This window comes from Orbicella franksi, chromosome 1 (assembly GCF_964199315.1).
Source record: "Orbicella franksi chromosome 1, jaOrbFran1.1, whole genome shotgun sequence".
NCBI classification, from domain to species: domain Eukaryota; kingdom Metazoa; phylum Cnidaria; class Anthozoa; order Scleractinia; family Merulinidae; genus Orbicella; species Orbicella franksi.
The window spans coordinates 12,922,549-12,945,153 of NC_138145.1; the positions used below are offsets into that span (position 1 = coordinate 12,922,549).

Consider the following 22,605-nt stretch of genomic DNA (forward strand, 5'->3'; position numbering starts at 1 on the left):
CAGTTTCTCTTCGTCGCAGGTACTTGCATCTTTTACATTCCTGTTCGACTGGTACGACTAAGCAGCTGCAGCAAATTTAAACATGTCTGCTGCTGGAAGTTTAGGAAGTTATACGAACTCCAAGTTCATCAACCACACTATGTCTTATGTGCTATTCCTTTGCCTGGTGTTCACCTCATCGTTTCAGAAGGAGTTTGGAACAACTAAAACAGGCCTGGCTTGGATTGGTAAGTTTCTCTTCTGAAGATGTAGCCACAGTTGGGGGCTGCCAGTCCACTAGATATTTAGCAGAGTAACGGCCACTTACTGATGGCCTAGAAATTATGCCATTCAGTTGCCTGAACGTTTTGCTTTTTTGATTGATCAGTCACCTTGAAGCATAAAGTTCATACTCAAGCAAAGATGTGCATTATTGCATTCAAGTAAACTTTAAAAGGCACTTTAAGTGAACGCATAATAATTCTACTTCACTGAAAATACCTATTTTTGTAAGAATCTCAAAGTTTTGCAAATAATCCCAATGTACAGATACTCAGTACATTTTCTACGTCCTACCAGTTGTCCTGGACTTTTGCTGGTAGACCTAAATGGTCAAACTTTGTTAGCCTTATATTTGTTCTCCCAGGGTTGCCGCACTGTAATAGCATTCTGGCTCAGTTCTTGACGCTATGCACTAACAGCCTAGACACTGGCCAGTCGGCTAGTAATATTTTATAAATTAGCTGATAGCCCGGAATTAGCCAGGCGTTTGCAATAATAACAATTAGATTCGGTACAAAGTGCTTTAACATTCCAGGAACCAATTCTCCCGAAGGGCCAAAATTGTTCTCTGTTTGAATTTATTCTCAGACTGGCTGGTGCTTGCCTTTGTTGGTGGTCTATTCCTGCAGGACGCCTTGGAGGCCAGCAGACAAGGATTCTTCAATTACATTTCCAAATGGTGGAATGTCGTAGACACCTTGATTGTCTTTTTGTTTCTTGTGGCTTACACAGTGTGGCTGAGTGCATGGGGGTATTACGGAGAGTGGAAGCCCAGAAAATCTGCATTTATCGTGGCGGATACCATCTACGCCAGCGCCACGGTGATGGCCTTTTTCCACTTAGGTCACGTTTTCCAAGTCAATTCAGTGTTGGGTCCTTTGCAGCTATCACCTTACAAAATGCTGAAAGCTGTTCTCAAGTTTCTCCCCATCTTTCTACTCCTCTACATTGCATTTGCTTCTGGGGTGGCCAAGATATACTCGTACTATGTTGCTTCGCAGATCAAACTACGAGAACTGGACGACAGTCAGGGCTACAAGGCGTCTCATCCCTATGGCAAGTACGTATAACAAAAGATATTGTATTAATTTTAACAGAATGATAGTGTCGACTGACCTCAATTAAACCATTAAAATTTATTATGAATTGTTCCTTCTAGGCAAGTTGACACTTTCATTGGAATGTTTTGGTTGTTACTTGGCCTCGTGGAAGAAGACAAAATCTCAGTGGAAGATCCCGCCTTTTCACTCACGTCCACATTTGGTCGCATTTTTATGACAGCCCACTTGGTGTGCACCGTCATCGTAGCTTTAAACATGCTGATCGCTATGATGAATAACTCATTTGACAGAGTCATGGTAAGTTTTCTCTGCGAAGCATACATGTTTTCTGATTGTCTCAACCCAGTTATGGCAAATAATAATTTGAATGGATGTTTTGGTAAATGAGCTTAGAGAGAAACACAAAGAAAAGGAATCAAAAAAGAAAAAAAAAAATAGAAAGATTTTGCAATTATGATAGATAATTCACTGAGTACTTCGTCCAGACTACTTGGATATGGTACGACCATCGAGTTCTAGCTGAGTCTAGTAATCCCATCGACGTTTCTTGGTGTAAGTTTTCTTGAACCTTGTACCCTCACAATACAAGTGAAATCTTTTCTATTCTCAGGAAATCGCTCTCGTGGAGTGGAAATTCTCAAGAACCCGTATGTGGCTGGAATGGACCGACAAAGGCAACACAGTCCCCGTGTCTTTCAACAGTTTGTATTATTTGCTGCGCTGTCCTGTGCTGTTGTTGCGTTGTATTTGCTGCAATACTTGTCGTTGTAAAGAGTTATGCATGCGCATGTCATGCGCTATAATAAATTTGAAGACTCTGCCAAATTCCATCAGGGTGTCTCCGAAAAATCTCAAACATCAAATTACAGTATTTAAGCTCTTTTTAAAAATTCAATGAATATCTTCATCTTAAATGTCTGGGAGCATTATGTGCACAAGCGAGAATACTCAGTAATAATTTTAACACAGCTTTGACTTAATGCAGCAAAATCGCCATAATAGCCCGGGGGCGGGGAATACTCCCTATAATGGCCTATACAGGTAGGCTCCGCCCGAAAGGGGTGCCTTTTTCAGGCTTAAAGGGTATATAAAAGGGTAGGGATTTCACAAGTTGAGGTTTATGAAAGGGTAGGGATTTCACAACTTGTATATGAAAGGGTAGGGAAATCTTGCAGTATTTAAAAGGGCCTGTAATAAGAATATTTCGATCAGATGCACCTTGTTGTTGTATCCCGGGGATGCTTGATGGTCTCCCGTAATACTGTTCATTAACTTCATTCCAAGAATTTAGGGAAGGATTGCGTGTTCTTAAGTGCGTATGTGAAAGGGGTATTTTTTCCCAATAAAAGGTGTACGGCAGGGTTACCTTGTCTATCTAAATGATATACATAAGGGTTAGGTATTGGACCTCGGTGTGTAGCCTCCCCGTATAAAACTTTGTAGTCTACGCCCCTCCCCCCCCCCCCCCCGTGTCTCTTTAATAAACAACTTAAAATCTGTCGCATTATCTCTATCCCGTTCAAAAGATCATTTTCTTTAACATTACTTATCGCTTAACTGGCAGAGCAAGGCAACTCACAGCGTGAGGTCAGTGTAATCAAATGAGGCTGTACACATGTATAGGTTACATATTACAATAAAAATGTATATAGTAACAAACCCTCTCAGTCACTCGCATAATATAATAACACGCACTCTTTTCCTGCATGACTATTGCATACTAAATGTGCAACCCCTTACTTTCTTTATTTCTTTCTTAAAATTTGTCTATTGTTAAGTTCGAAATTCTCTAGGACATTAAATTAACGCAATAATTTGTAGAAAATTGTGATAAATGAATAAGTGGCAACAAATATCCTACCTACGAGGAAAAAAAAACAAGCAAAGGTGGCGCTATAGTGATAATACAACATATTTACTTACATTTATTTAGGGAGAAAATCACGAGGGACAAAACTGGATATCGCAGGTAACGACCATTTTTCTTTTTCCGTTAATTTTGCCAGTACCTTTTCTTTTCTCTTGTCATAGGTTGGGTGCATGTTGCCATTGAACAATGTAAATCAAGTGCTCATTATTGTTATTTTTCATTAATGTTCTAGCATTTTCCCTGCTGCTGCTCCTGCTGTAGAAGCTGTACATGTAGTTGTGCGTGTGGATGCACTTGCTGCTCGAGGGGGAAAACGTCCATGAGAAAGGTATGCTTTTCATGTTCGTTTTTAGTTTGAAAAAGAACATACTTAGATCTAGAAAATTAGCCTTTTTTTGCCAAGTTCCTAATTATACATTTGCTGCACTAAGAGTTGTCTCTCGATCGAATATTATGTTAGACGTGAGAGTGCATTGTATCTGGTTTAACCTAGGGAGTTAAGCTGGTCTTATGTTTTCCGGTTGCGTTCTTCATCAATCTCATATCCTGGCGGCTCCATAGGAAATCGACCTAGTTCGAATCTTGGTCTGGAGGCACGCATGTCGAATGTCTCGCTCCTGCTACAAGTTCCAACAAGCCCTTAAATAACACACGTGTACTGTAAATCAAGCTTGTTCCTAACATGTATATTTCCTGTACATTTCTGCTACAGGAACGAATGGAAGTAATGACAACACTGGTCGTGAAATATCTGAAAGACCATTACTCTGCTAGATGGAAAGAACTCACAGCAAAAGCAACAGAACATCGAAAGACCGGCGAAAACCCCTAAAATTTCACATCAACGAGAACGTAGTATTAAAGATCGCCCCCTTTAAACAGCACTAGTAGATGCATATATGGGTGTCTTTTATTTGCCGGTTTCTGTCTTCCAAGTAAAACCTGGCCAGAAAAGAAGCTGCAACATTTGCAAAGGCATCCTCTTATCATTATTTTTTGTTAATATAAGTATTTTGGTCGGTTTATTGTGGTTTGTTTTGGTTTCTGTTATTCTTTTGTTGATTTGTTTATTGCCATATATTTTTTCCTGAAGAAAAATCAGACCTAAGTAATACAAAGTAAGTTTATTAAACCTCTCTACCAAATTTTATGAACGAAACTCTAGGAAATCTAGGAGGAAGTATGTGTTGTTGCCCAGCAACCATGACTTCATAGGCGTATAGGACTTCCCTAATGGAGCCAAAGCATGCGTGAACTTTTGAACTCAATCCCTGAAAGAAACCTAACAAGCTTATTATCCCAGTAGGAAGTTTTAAGTACCACGATCACGATTGAAAAGATCCGTGAAGAGTTCAGAACATTTCTATAAACCTTTTGAGTACCAGCCTGAGATTGCGGCCGAGTAGACCAGAATCAGGAACAATCTTTACCTTCAGTCAAAACCAGTTACAAATATATCCATTTTTAGTTATAGTTTGGCGTTCTTGCTGAAACAAAGCGTTAAAATAAACTTGACGGTCGATTTTTAATATAGAGGATTTATAGTGTCGTTCACAATTATTAACTAGCCGACTGGTCGCAATGAGTGTATACAGACAAGTTTTTTTTCTCTACAAATTAACCTAGTAAAGCTCAATCTTCTAAACGAGAGGTTAATGGGGTGCCAATAGGTAATATATCAAACACAAGAGCCCGTGTTTCATCATATTTCCTGACACCAAGAAGAGACGCGCATGGGAGTATATTTTTACGGACTTCGAGGCGTATGTAAATTAGACACTGTCTTGAGTGTTGAACGAAGAAACAAGATCGTAAACAACCATACTAATTGGGAGTCTTGACGGGATTTTACTGAGAGCAGAGGTCTGAGAAAAAGAGTATGTAACAAGTATACCATGATGGCTAAGCGAATGAAAACTCTTAAATTACACTATCCAATGATCCAGTTTTATAATAATTAACAATTATTCCATGAAACCGCGTTGGATATGAAGTGATAAATAACCAACGAGCGCGTAGCGCGAGTTGGTTATGATCACTTCATATCCAACAAGGTCGAATGGAATAATTGTTTTAGTATATTCTTAATCGGGTTTTTGCCGCCGATTTTTATTTCAACAATTTTACAGAGCGGAAAATTTTTAAACTTGGCGCACTGTTTTCCATATAAGGTAAAACTCCGACTAATGGCTCATAGTCGGAGTTTTTGAGCCAATCAGAGAGCTAGAAATGCAATAGTCGGAGCTGAGAATATACTAATTATTGTTAGTATATTCTCAGCTCCGACTATTGCATTTCTAGCTCTCTGATTGGCTCAAAAACTCCGACTATGAGCCATTAGTCGGAGTTTTACCTTATATGGAAAACAGTGCGCCAAGTTTAAAAATTTTCCGCTCTGTAAAATTGTTGAAATAAAAATCGGCGGCAAAAACCCGATTAAGAATATACTAAAACAATTATTCCATTCGACCTTGTTGGATATGAAGTGATCATAACCAACTCGCGCTACGCGCTCGTTGGTTATTTATCACTTCATATCCAACGCGGTTTCATGGAATAATTGTTAAATAACCGTGACTGAGAAACCAGCTGAAACTCTTACTGATAAATTACCATTTATTAACTATTTAGATAAGCTGTCATTGTAATATTATATGCATATTATAAGTATTGTCATGTAAAGCGCATTAGATCATATGCCCATGTATTCTGCGCTATATGAATAATAAAGATATGTTATGTTATGTTATAGCTTAGAAATAGTGGCAAATTTCACTGATAAGTAACATTCTAGCACCCCAATCCAGACCTCCCATTAAAGATCGGATATACCAACCACGGTCATCAGTTTCCTGAGTAATATATCAAACGCTCGTTACATTTTGACGAAAGATATGTTATAGACTTGTAGTTTCCATAAACAGTTTTCTAGCAAACAACCGTTTACCTAGAATTTAGAATATGATTGTTCTGATATACAAACCACGGTCACCAGTTTCCTGAGTAATATATCAAACGCTCGTTACATTTTGACGAAAGATGCGTTACAGCGGAGGTCCGGCGGTCCCAGGGGCCGCCAAGCGAAGCCCCATACTCATATAGGAAAGAAAAGGAAACCCATGAGTTGATTTTCTCATGGTTATCATGGCTAGCGGTATTGCTCGTGGGCGCGTACGCACGACGGCGACGGCGACAGCGACGACGACGGAGTCGCGCAACATGGTAGCCATACTCCAAATAATAGGTTGACAGAGATATGCACCCTTGCTTTACCGTGAACTTCTTTGATATTGGACATCCATGTTATGATCAATTGACATCTGTCAAAACAAGGTATCTGCTGACCAGTATCATGTGACCATATCGCGGGCTCAAGTTTACAGGTCATCGAGTTCACGCGTTTTTTTGAAGTTGACCGCTGACCAAGTGCTGATTTTCGATTGGATTGCAGGCTCATGTCAGGTTAACTTCTTGAAAACAGGGTAGGATTGTTCGGAAGGCGGTTAACGCTAACCCAGGATTAAAAGTTAACCGAATTATAACTTTTTCTTCTATACAAATGTTTTTTGCTGCTTTGTTTTGTGTATATGGTGATTATTAAAACTCAAAACAGAAGGCCAAACAATATATAGAAAACCTCACTGCAAAGCTGAAAACTCAAATCAAAATTCTACCTTTTCCTGGGTTAGCTTGTGGGGCTCTGAACAACCCGGAACAGGAGCTACGCTTTTATGCTGGCCTAAATCTATATATTAGGCTAGCAGTTTCCATAAACAGTTTTCTAGCAAAAAACCGTTTACCTAGAATTTAGAATATGAAATCCTTTTCAGACGATGATACCAGTGGCGGATCCAGACCTTGAGCTAAGGGGGGACCCAGTGTCCAGACCTTGAGCTAAGGGGAGGTCTTTTTTGCTTGCCATGCCTGCTTTTCTTTCTTCTGCGATTCTTCTTTACCCAAAATAAGGGGGGGGGGGCGGGCCCTTCGTCCCCTTCCCTAGATCCGCCACTGGATACGATAGAAAATGCGTAAAAGACGTACCAGACAGAGCCGAACTAGAACGAGAGTCACCGAGAATTGAACGTTGCGAGTTGTGCGTTAGTTTTAGTTTAACCTAAGCGAGCTTGGGCCAAAAAAAAGGAGGCCAGTGAGAAATTAATGCTCGTGAAATTGGGGGGAAAACCGTTTGACAGGCTCCTTTGTTTTGCACCAGACCCCGTGTTTTCCACCAGAACGGGCCGTGTTTTCCACCAGACCCCGTGTTCTCCACCAGACCCCGTGTTCTCCACACCCCGGGACCCCGGCCCCGCGTTTTCCATCTACGTAGCTGGCCCTTTTGGGCGATACGGCGGTATCCACTGTTCAGATTTTTGGAGCGCCCGTGATTTAATTTGATCAAACAGCTTTTTAGTGACCGAACATTCGGGAAAGTCGCTATAAATCTATCAGTTTGTATGCCTATCAGAAGGTCGTTTGCGTCTACTAGCATTTCCTTTCAAGAAAAGTTTAATTTCCTTATGTTATGTACGTCAAGGGTAGCCTGCGGGGTAGCTCGAAGGCTCAAAGACCTCAAAGACCCCGCCGGCTAAGAGAATCGAAGTTCGGATGGATTGTAGCCGGAGTAACGCGCTTTCCTTACGCTTCGATCAAACTGTAGCCTAGAGAACAGGCGGGTAAGCGGAACCGCTAATCCGCCTGTTCTGCTGCAGGCTAATCAACCTGTTCCCCTCATCCCCAATCTTCTCGATTCGCCGCAGGGGTCGAAACACGCGAGATAATTTTGAAAAACATGACAGTGCATTCGGCGTTTGAAAGATCAATGTGACAGCGTCCTCGCCACATGACATGACCTACATTGGACTGCTATCATATTTTGGGAAGTCAGGATTTTGCGTAGCCTGCCCTTTCGGAAGGAAGTATCAATTGGCGTTTTCGGGCGAATTTGCACGACAGCTTGTGTTTTGCTCTTTGCCCAAACGCCTAATTTCTCACGTTTGGACCTCCAATTCACAGCCTGTTGATGATGAATCCTTTCCATGGAAAACAGATCGTAGATGCCCATATTCGTGAGTTATAGCTGTTTTTGTTGTTTAAAATAAGCTTATGGTTCACTTGCGAACTATGCCCCAAAATGCCCTGGAATCTTACCGCCAATGTACAACTGTAAGCTAATATGTTATGGTTCAGTTTCGGCCGGCACCAGTATCCGACCAGTGGAAAAATAATTTCAATTTTTGTGTCGAGCTTGTTAATCTCTAGAAAACGAAATATTCCGAGGGAATGCCGAACATTTCAACTTTCGATTAAAAAGTGTCGGCTGCCCTCACATGCTTATCGCTGCACGATACTCGAAGAGTTCAGGTGACCGGAGCATTAAATAATGTTACCTGAAGTTGAATTTTTCTTGAATAACAATAGATCGGAAATGTATTTACATGTATAATTTCACCGTGCTTTGTGCCTTCAGTTTCCGACCAGTTTGTCCTGAATGTGCAAAGTTACCTAAAAAGTGTCTTTATACTTTGCTTTAGGATATTCACTTTATGTTACGCTAGGCAACAAAAGGAAATTCTAATGATTTCATTATCCGAAGGCACGTTCAGCTTATTTTCCGTGATGTGTTTGTTTCGCGTGACTGCAGCACTTGAATATAATATGCACCGGAAGTTAGAAAAAATCCGTTCTTCTTTTTATCAAGGTGTTCGGTTCTTAGCAAGGCGATTTCTTTTTTCCGAATCGAAGGCCGAACAACTTTGCAACTGAGAAGAAGCTAAATACATCGGTTGGCTTCGGAAAGCTACGACGATTTCTACATTTTGTCTACATGTATATTGTGGTGGGATACTGGGCAACATGTATATTGTGGTGGGATACTGGGCAACTAATAAAAGGAGCTTTTCAGGGGCAAAGACTTAAACAATTTCGATGTCATATTAAAGAGTAAATTAATCATCTCTGGGAATTGTGGTTGTTTCGAGTTGTTTCGCCAGCGACTCGTTCGCCAACGTCTTAGGTCGATTCGCCAACGTCCTTAAAGTCGCTCCATGATCACCAACGTCCTACTGGTCAATTCGCCAACGTTAGATGTTCAGTAATAAAGAAAAAAAAAGCTGCTTATTGATGTTTGGAATGCAATCCTGATCGTTGGGTGATCCTTGAGTCAAGAAATTTTAACTCACTGCCAGTTTCGCTTAACTGACTTTAGATCAATTTGCATGTTTTTGATAGTTTCACCAGCCGGCTCGTGAGCACTGCATCGCGGTAATTTTCACGGTGAAAATTGACTGTTGAATACCAGTCCGATGGCTTCCAAAAGTTTTTCAACTACCCACCAATTCGCTGATCATGCATTACGATTTTTTTTTCAGAAGCAAACATACTTTGTTTTCGTTTTCCAGCCTTATAATCGAGTTAGAAGTAAAATGGAACGTCGAGTAAATAACAACAGCAATTTTATTACAATATATAGTTCCAAATATTTACAAGCACAAAAAACGAAGATAAATTTTTATTTAGACGTTGGCGAATCGACCTATTAGACGTTGGCGAGCGAGACGTTGGCGAAACAACTCGTTGGCGAAACGACCGGATACCGTCTCTGGGCCAAATTTCAGACCTCAAGCGACCGAACAGGGGAGTATATAGCAGTTTTAAAATGAAGTGGTTGGATACTGGGCAACATACTGTAAGCTGTGGCATTCCCCTCTCTCCCTTATAAGATTCCATACAGCGTATTAGCGTTTAACTTGGTTGTCCAAGACAGCAACCTGAACCATTTGTTATGCTTATATGGGAAGCTTTCTTTAAGGAGATAGCCCAAACTCATTTCCAGGCAGGGTGTAACTGTATCAGTTTTTTGACTTGGGGATCTTTGGCACAGGTTTCTGAGTATAGTAGTGGATAGCTTAAACTCATTAATAACCATATAATAATCACTTATCAAGCTGCACCTTTGGGAGAGGTCAGCATGGCTCCTAATTCCTGAACAGCTGCAGCTGGTAATCAACCCTCTGGTAGTTAAAGGTACCAGGCAAAATCCATATTGTGGGAGAAATGGCTTTGAATCATCCTGGCCAGTAGTTCTTCTCTATAATAAAATATTATATTCATAATATTAATTAAGAAATAGAAAACATGTATGAGTTGTTACATTACACAGGCCAATGGCGAGCCCAAGTCAACCTCGAGTCAACCACGCGTCAAGCCAGTTTTTTTTTTTTTTGGCCCTAAAAAATTATAGATTGTAGGAAATAAAATATGTGAATACAACTTTTTGGTACTTAGTTTCATGGATACTTAATTTCGTGAATTTGGCGAGACAGTTTTGAGGGGGGTTATTTTCATGATTTCAATAGGCGAATGTGAGAAAAGGTCATACAATTTCGCGATTCAAGCATTCTCAACTTCGTTTTATTTTTCAAAAGTGTGAACTTTTTAAAATTCCTAGATAACCTGCAACAAGTAAAACGCATTTTTACAAATTACCTTTTAAGGTAAACTGGAACAAGCAAAAGGCATATTTGAAAATTAACATTTTACAACTTGGCCTAGTTCTGCTATTTCACAACAGAAGATACAAAATGAAACTTACCAGTAAAACCAGCTGATAGTTTTTGTGTATTTGTCGATAATATCCTGTTGTTGTTATCACAAGTTAATCTTTTTTTTCTGTGATTTGAATTTTCTATATGGGTGTTAAATTTGAAATTTCGTGTTTAAATTTTGCGGGATTTTTATTTGCAGGTCTTTAATTTTGCAATTTATTTACAATCAACTAGATGTATATTGTCACTCACTGTTTTTGGATAAGACAATCTTACCTTGATAATTTGCAGTGGACAGACACAGCGTTCAATAGCATGACTTGCCAGCATGTTTGCAATTGCATAAGACTATTTAGGTGTGCAGCACGATCAAGGTGGGCCCGTTATTAAAAATGTCCTGTTGTTATTATGGCTAAGACAATCTATATTCATATATTTCATTTCCTACAATCTATTTCTTTTTTCAGGGCGAAATAAAAAAAATATATAAAAAGTTTGGCTTGACTTGTGGTTGACTTGAGGTTGACTCGTGACACGAGGTTGACTTGGGCTTGTGATTGGCTCGTGTAACATTACAACTCAACATGTACCGTGTTTCTATCAAGTTTTAGTATAAATCTACTAGCATTCTATCATGAATGCTGTTCTCTAATTGGCTATGCTACTCACTATCTATCCTGTGATAGATAGTGAGTAGCGTAGCAGTGTGCCTTTGTTAACAAAATGACGGTCACTTCTTGGCATTTTCAGAGTTTCTGTGAAGACGATTTAGATTAAGGTTTGAATGACTAGTAGATTCATACTAAAACAATTTGATTATTCGCTCTCGATTTCTATCGCCCAATAGTTGACTTGGGCTGTGTCCTCCTCAGCTTAATCACACGATAGAAATCTCGAGCTCATAATCTAATTGTTTAACAGAAACAAGTGTGGAAGTTTGGGAGAATGAGAAATACTGTGGAAACATGAGCCCCAAGCAAGAGTTACCACAGCTTTCTCAAGTTTTTTGTTTTCTCAAGTTTTTTTTCTCAAGTTCTCCCAAACTTTCATGAGTGTTTCTATAACTCGATGGAAAAAGGAAGAATATGTTTTCTATTTCTTTTAGAAAACACCGCAATGAAAAAAGGAAAACAACTTGTTATTACTTTGATTATCAAAGTGTAAATTCTCTTTGATTGCGCCATCATTACATCAACAGCTTGTGCTAGTTCTGTGTTTCTGTCAAGTTATTTATAAGTCAAGAAACATGATTTTTAACCAATCAGCGTGCATATTTTCTTAGGACTGTTTTCTAAATTCATTTGTAAGTGATGTAAGTAATGCTAGTTAATTTGTAAATTACTTGTGTCTTCCAATTAAAAATAAATAAATAAAATAAAGTAAAATATTCATCTATCAATCTAAAAAATTTTAAATATTCAGCATTGCTTTGCACAGTTGTGCAGCACTTATTCATGGACAGTTTGCTTAATAAATATATTGGCCATCAATTGTGGTACGTCTTCGTAATCAAGGTCAGCACTTGAGTGATGGTAGCACCTTTTTTTCAGACACATATAATGCAGTCAAACCTAGCTACACTTTTGGCCATCATCTCTCTACCTCAACAGCCACTTTTTTTGTGCCGGCAGACAGTCCATTCATCCACTCTTATTTTATCCACTCTTACTTTTGTATTGTGAAATGGACAGGCAAAGCAAATAATTTGTATATTTGTCTTCTTTCAGATCTATGGGAATCAGACAAGTTTTTCTATCCCTGGCCTACTCCAGATCTGAGTGCCATTTTTAGGCCTTTCAAATTGAGTGACCTTGAAAGTGCCATAAACCCTTCTCCCATAAGAAAGGTGGTGTTTATACAAGTAAACCAGACCTATGAAGAAACAGGTAACACAACATAATTTGTCATCTTCCCCTTATATAACTTCATTTTTGACAGATCATTATGTGTATTTTGGTGACTTTTAAATTTACAAAATTTAATAGGCTACTAATCAATGATATGTTATATCTTTTTGTGATATGTAACCACATAATTTGGATATTTTTGCCTGAAATCCAACATTTGCAGCATGTTGTATGCAACAAATGTTGCCACATATATATTGCATTGAAATGTTTTGCAATCTGTTGCATACAGTTGAACCTTCGGTTGCGATCTCCTCCCATAAACAACCACCTCTTCTCAGCGACCACTTTTCCAAAAATACACCAAAAGTTTTCTATAGTCAAATCTCTATATTTTGAACCTCTTGTAATTAACCACCTCTCATAAACGATTTTAGCGCTATAAAGTTTGAAATTTTCTTTTGTTTCTATACCTCCCATAGGCGACTACTTCACAGATTCAAGAGCAGAAATTGAATAAAATGGTGTTGATAATATAACATTATCGCATTTCTGACTAGATGGAAATTTCTTAACGGGAAGTAGCAGATTTTTTTTCTCAAAATTGACTTTTCACATGAATAAAACATTTAAAACATGGGGTAACATCTGTCTGCAGTTACCATATGCTAATGAGAAAAAAATTTGACCAAATATGGTCTAAGCTCTTGAAAGCAACCACCTCCTATAAGTGACCACCATTAGGTTTGACATTTTGGGTGTTTGCTTATGGGAAGTTTGACTGTAATTTGTAATGTTGTGTAGATTTGGCCAGGCTTTGAGAATCTTGAGGCCCATTTTTAGTGTATATTAAATATGGAAAAATGTTTGCCATCAGAGAATTTGAAGATAAAGTAAACCCAAATCACAGGCAAGATTTTCATTTTTTAATTACTTCAAAATTAATTAGCCCCTACATTCTTGAGTGAATATGAATTCACTCCATGCCCAGGCAATGAAATTCTGATAATTCTTGTTGGTTGATTAATCCTTTCAAATTTTAGATGATCAGGCATCCATCACTTTTCTGTAGAAGCTAGTTTTTCAGGGCTAATGGGTCTAGTGTCTAGCTCTGCTGTGCTCACAGTCTGTGGTGACAGTACATGGCAGGTCTAACTGTGAATCTTTGTAATTTCTCTACAACAAGTTCCCTGCAAAAAAAGAAAAATAAATATTTGATAATTGCTATTTGACAGTGTTAAGTAGAGTTAATGTCAGTTATTAGTAAAACAGTCTCAAGCATTTAGATATGCCTCCACAAAATTAATGTTTAAATTATCAACTTCAATTATTTTTATTGCATGACTGACAAACAGACTGGATTTTGGAACTGGCCAGTGAGAACTCAACAGTTATTGGTGTTGTTGGTTGGGTTGATCTTACAGATCCAAAGGTAATTAAGTTCTTTTTTAAACTTTTTTGTAATTTGATCTGTTACTTTTTTAACTGAATTTTCAGTGACCTCTGTTCACCTTTATCAGAGTTCATAAATACAATATCAAAGTTTGTTATTGCTCACACCACAGCCCACACTTGCTGTCGTTTATTGATTTTTAAATCAATGGCAAGTAATTGTAAGTAATTAAGTTCATTTAAGAATATTAATTAACAATTGTAACTCATTAATATTATATTATTTTAAGTGATCTGATAAGATAAGATCGAATTCATACATGTAGTCATATAATTTCTGCTTTACTAAGTAGTGTAATTTTTTTACTAAAGATTTTTCATGTAATATTAAGTATATGATAGAATTTTCAAGAACATTAAGAGTTACTGAAACAATTTTATAAGCTGCAGCCAAGTGCTTCTGATGTAATTTTTGAGTTTCTTTAAAAATTTGCAAAGCTCTGCAAGTGTATTCTTTCAGCAGTTCATGAGAAACAATAATTATCTCCCTCATCATAGGCCTGCAATGCGTGCAGAGAGCTTTATTATCTAGCTCTCTGCGTGCATTGCAGGCCTATGATGGAGGAGATATTTATGCTCCCTCATCATAGGCCTGCAATGCTTGCAGAGAGCTAGATAATAAAGCTCTCTGCACGCATTGCAGGCCTATGATGAGGGAGATAATTATGCTCCCTCATCATAGGCCTGCAATGCGTGCAGAGAGCTAGATAATAAAGCTCTCTACACACATTGCAGGCCTATGATGAGGGAGATTATTAGTTTACAAATTTGTTTAACTATAAAGTACTAAATAAAATGCTGTTAGTAAATACCAAGGAACAGCTGAATTCAGATCAACGATTGCCTGCGTGAATTCTAAATATTTAAACTGAAGTATTTAAGGATAAATTTATATTTATTTGCAAATTGATTATTTAATAGTATTTAATTTTCCAATTTTCCAATTATTTTTAGGTGGATGTCATCCTGGACAGGTACATGAAGTATCCAAAATTTAGAGGGGTGAGGAATATTTTGGAAGGAGAAGCAGACGATTGGTTACACCAAGAGTCAGTTCACAGAGGTTTAGGTACACTGTATGCAGTATTTGACTGTATATGCCTTACGTTAAGATGACATTTAGATACAGTCAAACCCCTGTGGAGGGACACCTTCCACTAGTGCATATGCTTACAAATACAATTATAGCTTACGTGATCATCTGGATGGGGGTATAGTAGTTCTGAAAAGAACTGTTGCTGGTGACTGACGTTTCAGCAACCTGAGTGGAAGTCATCCATTGTAAGTTATAGGCCCCTGTAATATTTTTGGTCAGTTCCCATGCAAAGATATCTGCTTACGAGGGACTTTTTAGCCAATGATGCCCACAGACAAAACAATACTGAGTTAAAAGTTCCACTGGTTTACCATTTGACGAGTACATGTATAACTTTGTGAGTCAAAAAACCGTGAACACTTTCATTTGTTTCTGACAGGTCAAATGTGTACTGGCCATTCATAGTAAAGTTCAGGCTAGGACATGCTTGCAAACCAGGAAACCACAAACTAACTACTGTTACTGTTTGGGGTTTGGTTTTCCCATGCCTAAATTATCAGCTTTTTTCTTGCTACACAATAACATTCCATAAATATTTCTGGTGTTCACAGTTTTCTAAGTTTCTGACAGTAATAGTTGCTCTGGTTGTTCAGAGCATTTAGATGGATTAAACATTCTCTTGTCATATACATTCTTTTGTGTTGACGTTCCCCACTTCTCATTCAATGTACTACAAATTAATTTTATTACCTTCTCTGCATTGTTTGTTTCTGATTACAACACTGACCAGGAAATAGAAATGTGCATATGTGAACATGATCGAAGTGATAAAATTGAGCTTCTCAAGGAGCTGTTGTGTTATGGTGGTTATACTCAGTAGCCCACGAAGCAAGCGTTCCAAACGAGCCAAACAAAATCAGGCCGCACAAAAGAGCTTTTTTGCATTCGGGCCATGCGAAAAATGGGGCGAGAACAATTCAAGCTGCACAAGGGCTAGAGAGCAAAACAGTCAAAGAACACCCCTTCCTTCGACCTCTTTGCTCTTGCCCCATTTTTTGTGTGGCCCGAATGCGAAAAAAACCCGATTTGGTTCCGCAAGTACAGGAACGCTTGCCACGCAGGTTATGTGGTGGTGGACGGAAGTGACACTCTTCTGAATGGCTAACACTTGACACATCTGCTTCCTAAACTCACTTTAAATAGCAGTTAATTATCCTTTATCAACTTAATGTTGATAAATAACTAATTGATTGAATTGTTGATAGCTTAGCCAAGCCTCGACTAGTAGATAATAAACTGTGGCACCAGTTTTCCAGCTCTCTCTGTACACATTGCAGACATATGATGTTAGCTTACAAGCCAAATCCTGGTTTAAAGAAGTGCCATGGACATGCGTTTTTATCCCTAATTTCCTCTCTTCTTTTGGTATTTGAAAAAGAAAACGAAAGAAGCGAATAAATTAGGGATTAAAACGCTTGCACACTGCACTAATTCTAGATCTTGAAACCCCAATTTCACTATTTGGCTTATTGGAAGCCATGCAATTTTACATTTTTTCCGCAATTTTAGTTTCTACTTATCGTCCTAAAGCCCCTTGATCCAGAATTAACATTCTAAAACATAATTGAATTTTTATTATATACCTTTTGCTGCACAATTAGTTTTAAAACCAATCTTGCGAGCTGTTGAAACAAAATATTTCAAAGATGTGTTAAGAAATTTTAAGGTAGTCTGCAGCTTTTAACTCTTTTTTTGTGTCCCCTCCTTTCAGGATTTCTTCAAGAAAGAGGACTCACATATGATTTACTTGTACGGTTAGTAAATTGTCCTAAAATTCCAGCAGTAAGTTCCATGTTATCCCTGGACTATTATATTTTAGTTCATCAGGCAATTTATTATTTTATTGTATATATTTTTTGATTGGTTTTACATTCACATTATGTAAATTAAGTGTTAATAAAATGTGTGCAGGTTTGGTTGCCACTCTCAATAAAATAATACAGCTGCTTTTTTACTCTTTCATTTAGACCAAGGCATCTTAAACTGGCCAGTGATGTTGTTAAGAAATTTCCAAAGTAAGTGTCTGCTTTGTTGAGGGCTTGATTACAGTGTGGCTCTTCAGGATGTTTGAGAGATGTTACGTCCGCGTAATCTTCGCACTGCTCGTCCAAAAATGCAGCAAAATTGACATCGTAGTATTCTTTTAAGCCGTTGGTCTTTTTTTTTTTTTCTCCTTCTCCTTCACGTTAACTGGAGAAGAAGTTAAAAGAACTTCCACGGCACGGATTTCCTATAGTCCTGCTTTGATTTTGATCTCTGTCTGGCCTGGGGGGTGGACTCCCAGGGAGTACTCATGGGGTACTCATCGGAAATTTGAAAAGCACCCCCATGAGGTACCAAGATCCTGTTTTGTGGGCGTGGCTTCAAATGTTTTTCACCCCTAAAAGGTAACAGTTCCACAAACAACACATTATTTCCTGTCATATTTTTTCGGCTTAATACCCCAAAAGGTACCACACAGTTTCCCGCCGTGAAACATCGAGGCTGAACGCCCTAAGAGGCACCAAAACCGCGTTTTTCACCCCTAAAAGGTAGGACGAGCACCCCCGTCCTTTTTATATGGGGACTGATAGCGGCAGAGGTACTTTTACAGTGGACTTCCATCTCATTTATAAAAAGAAACCTGAATTAAGAGCCACAAGACAACTGTTAATGTGCAACCACTGTTATTTTTTGAGAGCGGTTTTCAGTTGAGTGTCGTAAGACCAAAACCACACCAATTACGTACTAATGAGACTACTGTACTCTGCCAATCTCAAACCGTGGTAAAACCAGAAGCAAAGTAATTTCCTGGTTACTATCAACACACTATTGAAAACCGCTCTAATGTGCCTGCGTGTAATGGCTCCGTTCAAGCCAGAATTGAAATTTCCTTTCCTACACGTGCAGTCAATAAACCCTAGTTTAATATGGGATATCACATGATCCTATTCCTGCAACTTCAGCGCAGTCTTATATCGAAGCGGTCAACTGGAATAATTACTTTAAGAAATTACCTTAATATCCTTACGTGTCATGGCTTAATAATAATCGTTACATTTATGCAGCAATGTGTATATTGTGAAGAAGAGTCTTAAGGAAGTTGAAAATCTGAAAATAACTCTCGCCGAAGTAACAATATTAAACAAGTATCTCTAAAAGGAATTTGTTCTTACCAGTGTTCACAACTCTTGATTATAACTTGTCCTTTCCAAGAAGGGTCCAATCAGGCTTGAAGTGAAACACAAACTGCGCTTGTCGATGTTATGTTCTTATCACAGTAGTGCAAATCAAAACCAGAAAATGTATCACAGCTCTACCGAAAGCAGTCAAGAATCAAGAACCTTCCGATGTACTTGCCATTTAGAATGAAAAAAAAAATGACTTGATTTTATTTCTTCTGATTTCAAGTTTAAAGTTTGTAGTTGACCATGCTGCAAAACCTGAAATAAAGAAAGGAATGGTGGATGACTGGAGAAGTGGAATGAAATTGCTGGCTCAAAACCAAAACGTGTATTGCAAAATGTAAGTAAAGCCCGTGAGTGGTGAGTCTTTCAAGTTCAAGTATACAATGCAGTGCAGTGCGGTGCAGTGCAGTGCAGTGCAGTGCAGTGCGGTGCAGTGCAGTGCAGTGCGGTGCAGTGCAGTGCAGTGCGGTGCAGTGCAGTGCAGTGCGGTGCAGTGCAGTGCAGTGCGGTGCAGTGCAGTGCAGTGCAGTGCGGTGCAGTGCAGTGCAGTGCGGTACAGTGCAGTGCAGTGCAGTGCAGTGCGGTGCGGTGCGGTGCAGTGCAGTGCAGTGCGGTGCAGTGCAGTGCAGTGCAGTACAGTGCAGTGCAGTGCAGTGCAGTGCGGTGCAGTGCAGTGCAGTGCGGTACAGTGCAGTGCAGTGCAGTGCAGTGTGGTACAGTGCAGTGCAGTGCAGTGCGGTGCAGTGCAGTGCGGTGCAGTGCAGTGCAGTGCGGTGCAGTGCAGTGCGGTGCGGTGCAGTGCAGTGCGGTGCGGTGCAGTGCAGTGCAGTGCAGTGCGGTACAGTGCAGTGCAGTGCAGTGCAGTGCGGTGCAGTGCAGTGCAGTGCGGTACAGTGCAGTGCAGTGCAGTGCAGTGCGGTGCAGTGCAGTGCAGTGCAGTGTGGTGCAGTGCAGTGCAGTGCGGTGCAGTGCAGTGCAGTGCGGTGCGGTGCAGTGCGGTGCGGTGCAGTGCAGTGCAGTGCAGTGCAGTGCGGTGCAGTGCAGTGCGGTGCGGTGCAGTGCGGTGCAGTGCAGTGCAGTGCGGTGCAGTGCAGTGCGGTGCAGTGCAGTGCGGTGCAGTGCAGTGCAGTGCAGTGCGGTGCGGTGCAGTGCAGTGCATATTAGTAATGTAAGGTTTTCTGGTGATTTCTTTGAATGTGCGAACTTGAAAATTTGCAAAATTGCGGACGCGTAACACAAGAGTTATATATGTTTTCAGCCACCCTCATAGACAAAGCAGACTGTATAAACAAAAAGGCCCTAAGCCGTTTTGTACTGTCACAATACAATTGATTACCCTACAGTATATCATTTGATTCTGCTGCTAGACAAACATAGTTTATAAATCATAGTTTCAAGAAAACTGGTTCAGTCAATTTCCAAAATAAAATCACAGATAACTCTTCAAGTCAATTCAGTTTTCAGTCCTGCATTCAGGCTGTTCCATGCATCCGCTTGACCCGCGCTTGAGAACAGAGACTTTCTCTTTTAGTGACTTCTTCAAAGGGCTGCTACTTTCGGGTGAGCCGCTACTTTCGGAAGGACCGTTGCTTTCGGGGTTCAATATGAAGGTAAAAAATTAACGTAACTTGCGGGGAGTCGTTTTTTTGGGGGGGGCCGTTACTTTCGGAATTCTACGGAACGTTCGGTAGATCGAACGTTTATGACAATTCAGTTACTATCAGAAAAGTTTCTCGTTTTGAGTTGAAGAAATTAGAGAAATTTGGCTAAGAAATATTGAAAACTAAAGATTCTTGATGGTGTTAGGAATAGCCAAAGCAAATTTAAAATAAGGCTCTTGAATTGGTTATTCAAGTCGGTTTGGGGTCAACGTATGTGTAATAGCTCGTAAAGAGAGAAATTACCCATTTCGGAACTTTTTCTATCCCGCAGCTGGAGAAACACCGTTTAAGGGCCTGTTTACAAGGAGAGAGGGTTATCCTAGCAAGCGTGTTACCCTAGCGAGCCTGGTTACCCTAGCACTCACACATTTCCTCTTTTTTTCTTCGTTGTGTTTACAAGACAGCTAGGGTTACCCGATTGGGCGGGTTACCCTATCTGCGTGCTAGGGTTACCCTGGCAGGCGTGCTAACTTTTCTCTTGTAAACCCTTCAGGTAGGGTTCACCCGCCCATCCGGGTTAACTTTCTACTTGTTTCCAGACCCTTTGAGTGTAACCGCACATTAAGTGGTCCCGGCCGGGTTGTGGGGTTACCCTACCTGTGAAATTTTGCTTGCAAACGCGGGCTATCTTTTGCCCTCAGGCTAGGGTTAACCCGCTCGCTAGGGCAACCCTCCCTCCTTGTAAACAAGCCCTAAGGCTGTAATTGGTTTCGCAACAAAAGAACGTACTTTTGAGAGTAGATACTCATATCTCTTAGAATCGTAAGTTTCGTAGGAGTTGATGGTTACAGCTGTTCAAACCCTCAACTGTGCAACTTTATGACATTTAAGTCTAACCCACATCATCAAAAGGTTACATACCCCCAAATTATCTCACTATACCCTTCTATATTTGCAGCTCGGGACTTGTGACGGAAGCGTCCCGTGAGAAGTGGAAGCATAAAGATTTAGCTCCTTATGTGCAGGTCAGTTTCCACTGGGCGGAACGTTTTTCGTAACTGGGAAATATAACTGCATGGGAGTTTCTTTTTAAATAGGTCACAGCTCCTCCAACATAATTGGGTTTAATGCAAACCATATATGTCTCGCTCAGTCCGTGAAATTTGATCGGTCATTGTTTCCTTGGGTTCTCAATGCCCCTGTGAAACCCTCAAAGTCGCAAAATTTCGTTGCTCCGTTATATATTGAACTACCTGTATTTGTTTTGTAGCACGTGACTTCCATATTTGGAGCAGACCGCTGTATGTTTGGCTCTGATTGGCCAGTTTGCACCCTGGCAAGAGATGCCTCTTATGAGCAAATCTTTTGCGCTTACTTCCAGTGCGTTTCACATCTCTCAGAAACGGAGAAGGAAGCGGTGTTCTGTGACAACGCCGTGAAATTTTATGGACTTAACTGAAGAATGAATAATAACTAGTTCTAGTTAGAGATTTATTACCACTGCCTTGGTATATAGTGCAAATTTCTAAACCTATTTCACAAAAAGGATCATTATAGGAAAGCATTTGCGCTATAGTTCAAAAAAAGAGAATTTTTGTATATTTTAGGCGATATATAAGAGATTATTGATAGGTACAGATTTTAATATAGCAAGTTTTTTATCTTTTTCATAATTGTACTTAGATATTTTATCCATATACACCCGCTTTCAGTGTTACGTGCATAGGCGACATCTTTCGACCATCTTTCGACATGTCAACTTTCGACATGCTATGAAAGACCGTTAAACTGTGAAACTGGTAGTTTTTCCGGTTATTAGCGGAGGACATGACAAGTAAATGATCATTACCTACCTCAAATGGCTGAAGAAGATTTTGGACTTTGCATGCTTCCCTATTTACGGGATAATTCAAGCGATTTAGTGTAGTCGATCGGTTCCCAATAGTGACTTCCGGTAGAATTGGGCCGCTGCCGCTTTTAATATTCGCAACGTGTAAACATTCAAAACAGTCGACTTATTTCCGCCAGAATGACTTCTTGATACTCCTAACCTTAATTTGATGTCAAATAAATCAATCTTTCATCATTACAATTCGAGTTCGACCGTAAAGAAGTCCGTTGTGCTTACATTTTTGAGTAGGCCAGGTTACATAGCAGGTCGAAAGACGGCATGTCGAAAGATGTCGCCTATGCACGTAACACTGAAAGCGGGTGTAATTGTGTATTATGCACGGCTTCACTATCAACCTATTCCATGAATGTTTTTAGCTGCCGTGGGTAAATAACTAACTAACTAAATAAATAAATATTAAATAAATAAGAACAGATAAAGCTACAGTGGTCACCTCTCTTCCACACAGTGTAAACGGCATGTGCTGAGTGGTGGTAGAAAGAAAAAAAAGCGTCTGTCGCACATTTGCGCGCTTCACTAATTTTCTCCCCTTACTCTGTGGGGATTAAAGATTTGATTTTACGGCTCGTAGCAGGTGCAAACTATAATTCCATGCCACAAATCATGCGGAAGCGGACTGGTAATAGCGTCCTACGCAGACGGTTTTTTTGGGGGGGCTCGTCACGCAATCTTCCTCCCTCGCGAACGCCTGCTCAAACACAGGGCTATTCACGTAGCCCAATCACAGTGCACTTCCCGATCAAGGCAACGAACTTTGGACCCGGAGACATTTTGCAAGGGACTTCAGCGGATAC

General features: G+C 39.7%; 2 protein-coding genes and 1 long non-coding RNA gene across 5 annotated transcripts in view; 2 read left to right on the forward strand and 1 right to left on the reverse strand.

Moving 5' to 3' along the window:
* LOC145491367 (short transient receptor potential channel 5-like) lies at window positions 1-5,146 on the forward strand. 3 transcript variants are annotated; one of them, XM_081470553.1, is made up of 8 exons: window positions 1-227; window positions 850-1,321; window positions 1,421-1,619; window positions 1,933-2,023; window positions 2,887-2,909; window positions 3,256-3,291; window positions 3,425-3,520; window positions 3,905-5,146. In XM_081470553.1, exons 1-8 carry the CDS (start codon window positions 83-85, stop codon window positions 4,022-4,024), a joined length of 1,182 nt encoding a protein of 393 aa, XP_081326679.1. In that variant the 5' UTR covers window positions 1-82; the 3' UTR covers window positions 4,025-5,146. The 3 variants fall into 3 exon arrangements, 2 of the variants coding, with proteins under 2 accessions (XP_081326679.1, XP_081326686.1); XM_081470560.1 differs by having other exon boundaries at window positions 994-1,321; XR_014049819.1 differs by lacking the exon at window positions 2,887-2,909 and having other exon boundaries at window positions 3,905-3,993.
* Window positions 5,147-7,139: 1,993 nt separating this feature from the next.
* Window positions 7,140-21,911, forward strand: LOC145491478 (L-fucono-1,5-lactonase-like). The gene is made up of 9 exons (XM_081470720.1): window positions 7,140-8,258; window positions 12,464-12,622; window positions 13,939-14,015; window positions 14,990-15,104; window positions 16,843-16,885; window positions 17,099-17,146; window positions 18,522-18,635; window positions 20,858-20,924; window positions 21,170-21,911. The coding sequence occupies exons 1-9, from the start codon at window positions 8,213-8,215 to the stop codon at window positions 21,356-21,358; spliced, it is 858 nt and encodes a 285-aa protein (XP_081326846.1). The 5' UTR covers window positions 7,140-8,212; the 3' UTR covers window positions 21,359-21,911.
* Window positions 19,951-22,605, reverse strand: part of LOC145491645 (uncharacterized) — a 59,365-nt gene continuing 56,710 nt past the window's right edge. Inside the window, exon 2 of the long non-coding RNA XR_014049871.1 lies at window positions 19,951-20,295. This is a non-coding gene — a long non-coding RNA (uncharacterized LOC145491645). The remainder of the gene's footprint in view (window positions 20,296-22,605) is intronic.

Coding starts and splice junctions, on each gene's coding strand:
- LOC145491367 (XM_081470553.1), top strand. CDS start 83: ATGTCTGCTGCTGGAAGTTTAGGAAGTTATACGAACTCCAAGTTCATC. Junction 3,292..3,424: donor GACAAAACTGGATATCGCAG/GTAACGACCATT, acceptor TTAATGTTCTAG/CATTTTCCCTGCTGCTGCTC. Junction 3,521..3,904: donor GGAAAACGTCCATGAGAAAG/GTATGCTTTTCA, acceptor TTTCTGCTACAG/GAACGAATGGAAGTAATGAC.
- LOC145491478 (XM_081470720.1), top strand. CDS start 8,213: ATGATGAATCCTTTCCATGGAAAACAGATCGTAGATGCCCATATTC. Junction 15,105..16,842: donor GTCAGTTCACAGAGGTTTAG/GTACACTGTATG, acceptor CCCTCCTTTCAG/GATTTCTTCAAGAAAGAGGA. Junction 16,886..17,098: donor ACATATGATTTACTTGTACG/GTTAGTAAATTG, acceptor TCTTTCATTTAG/ACCAAGGCATCTTAAACTGG.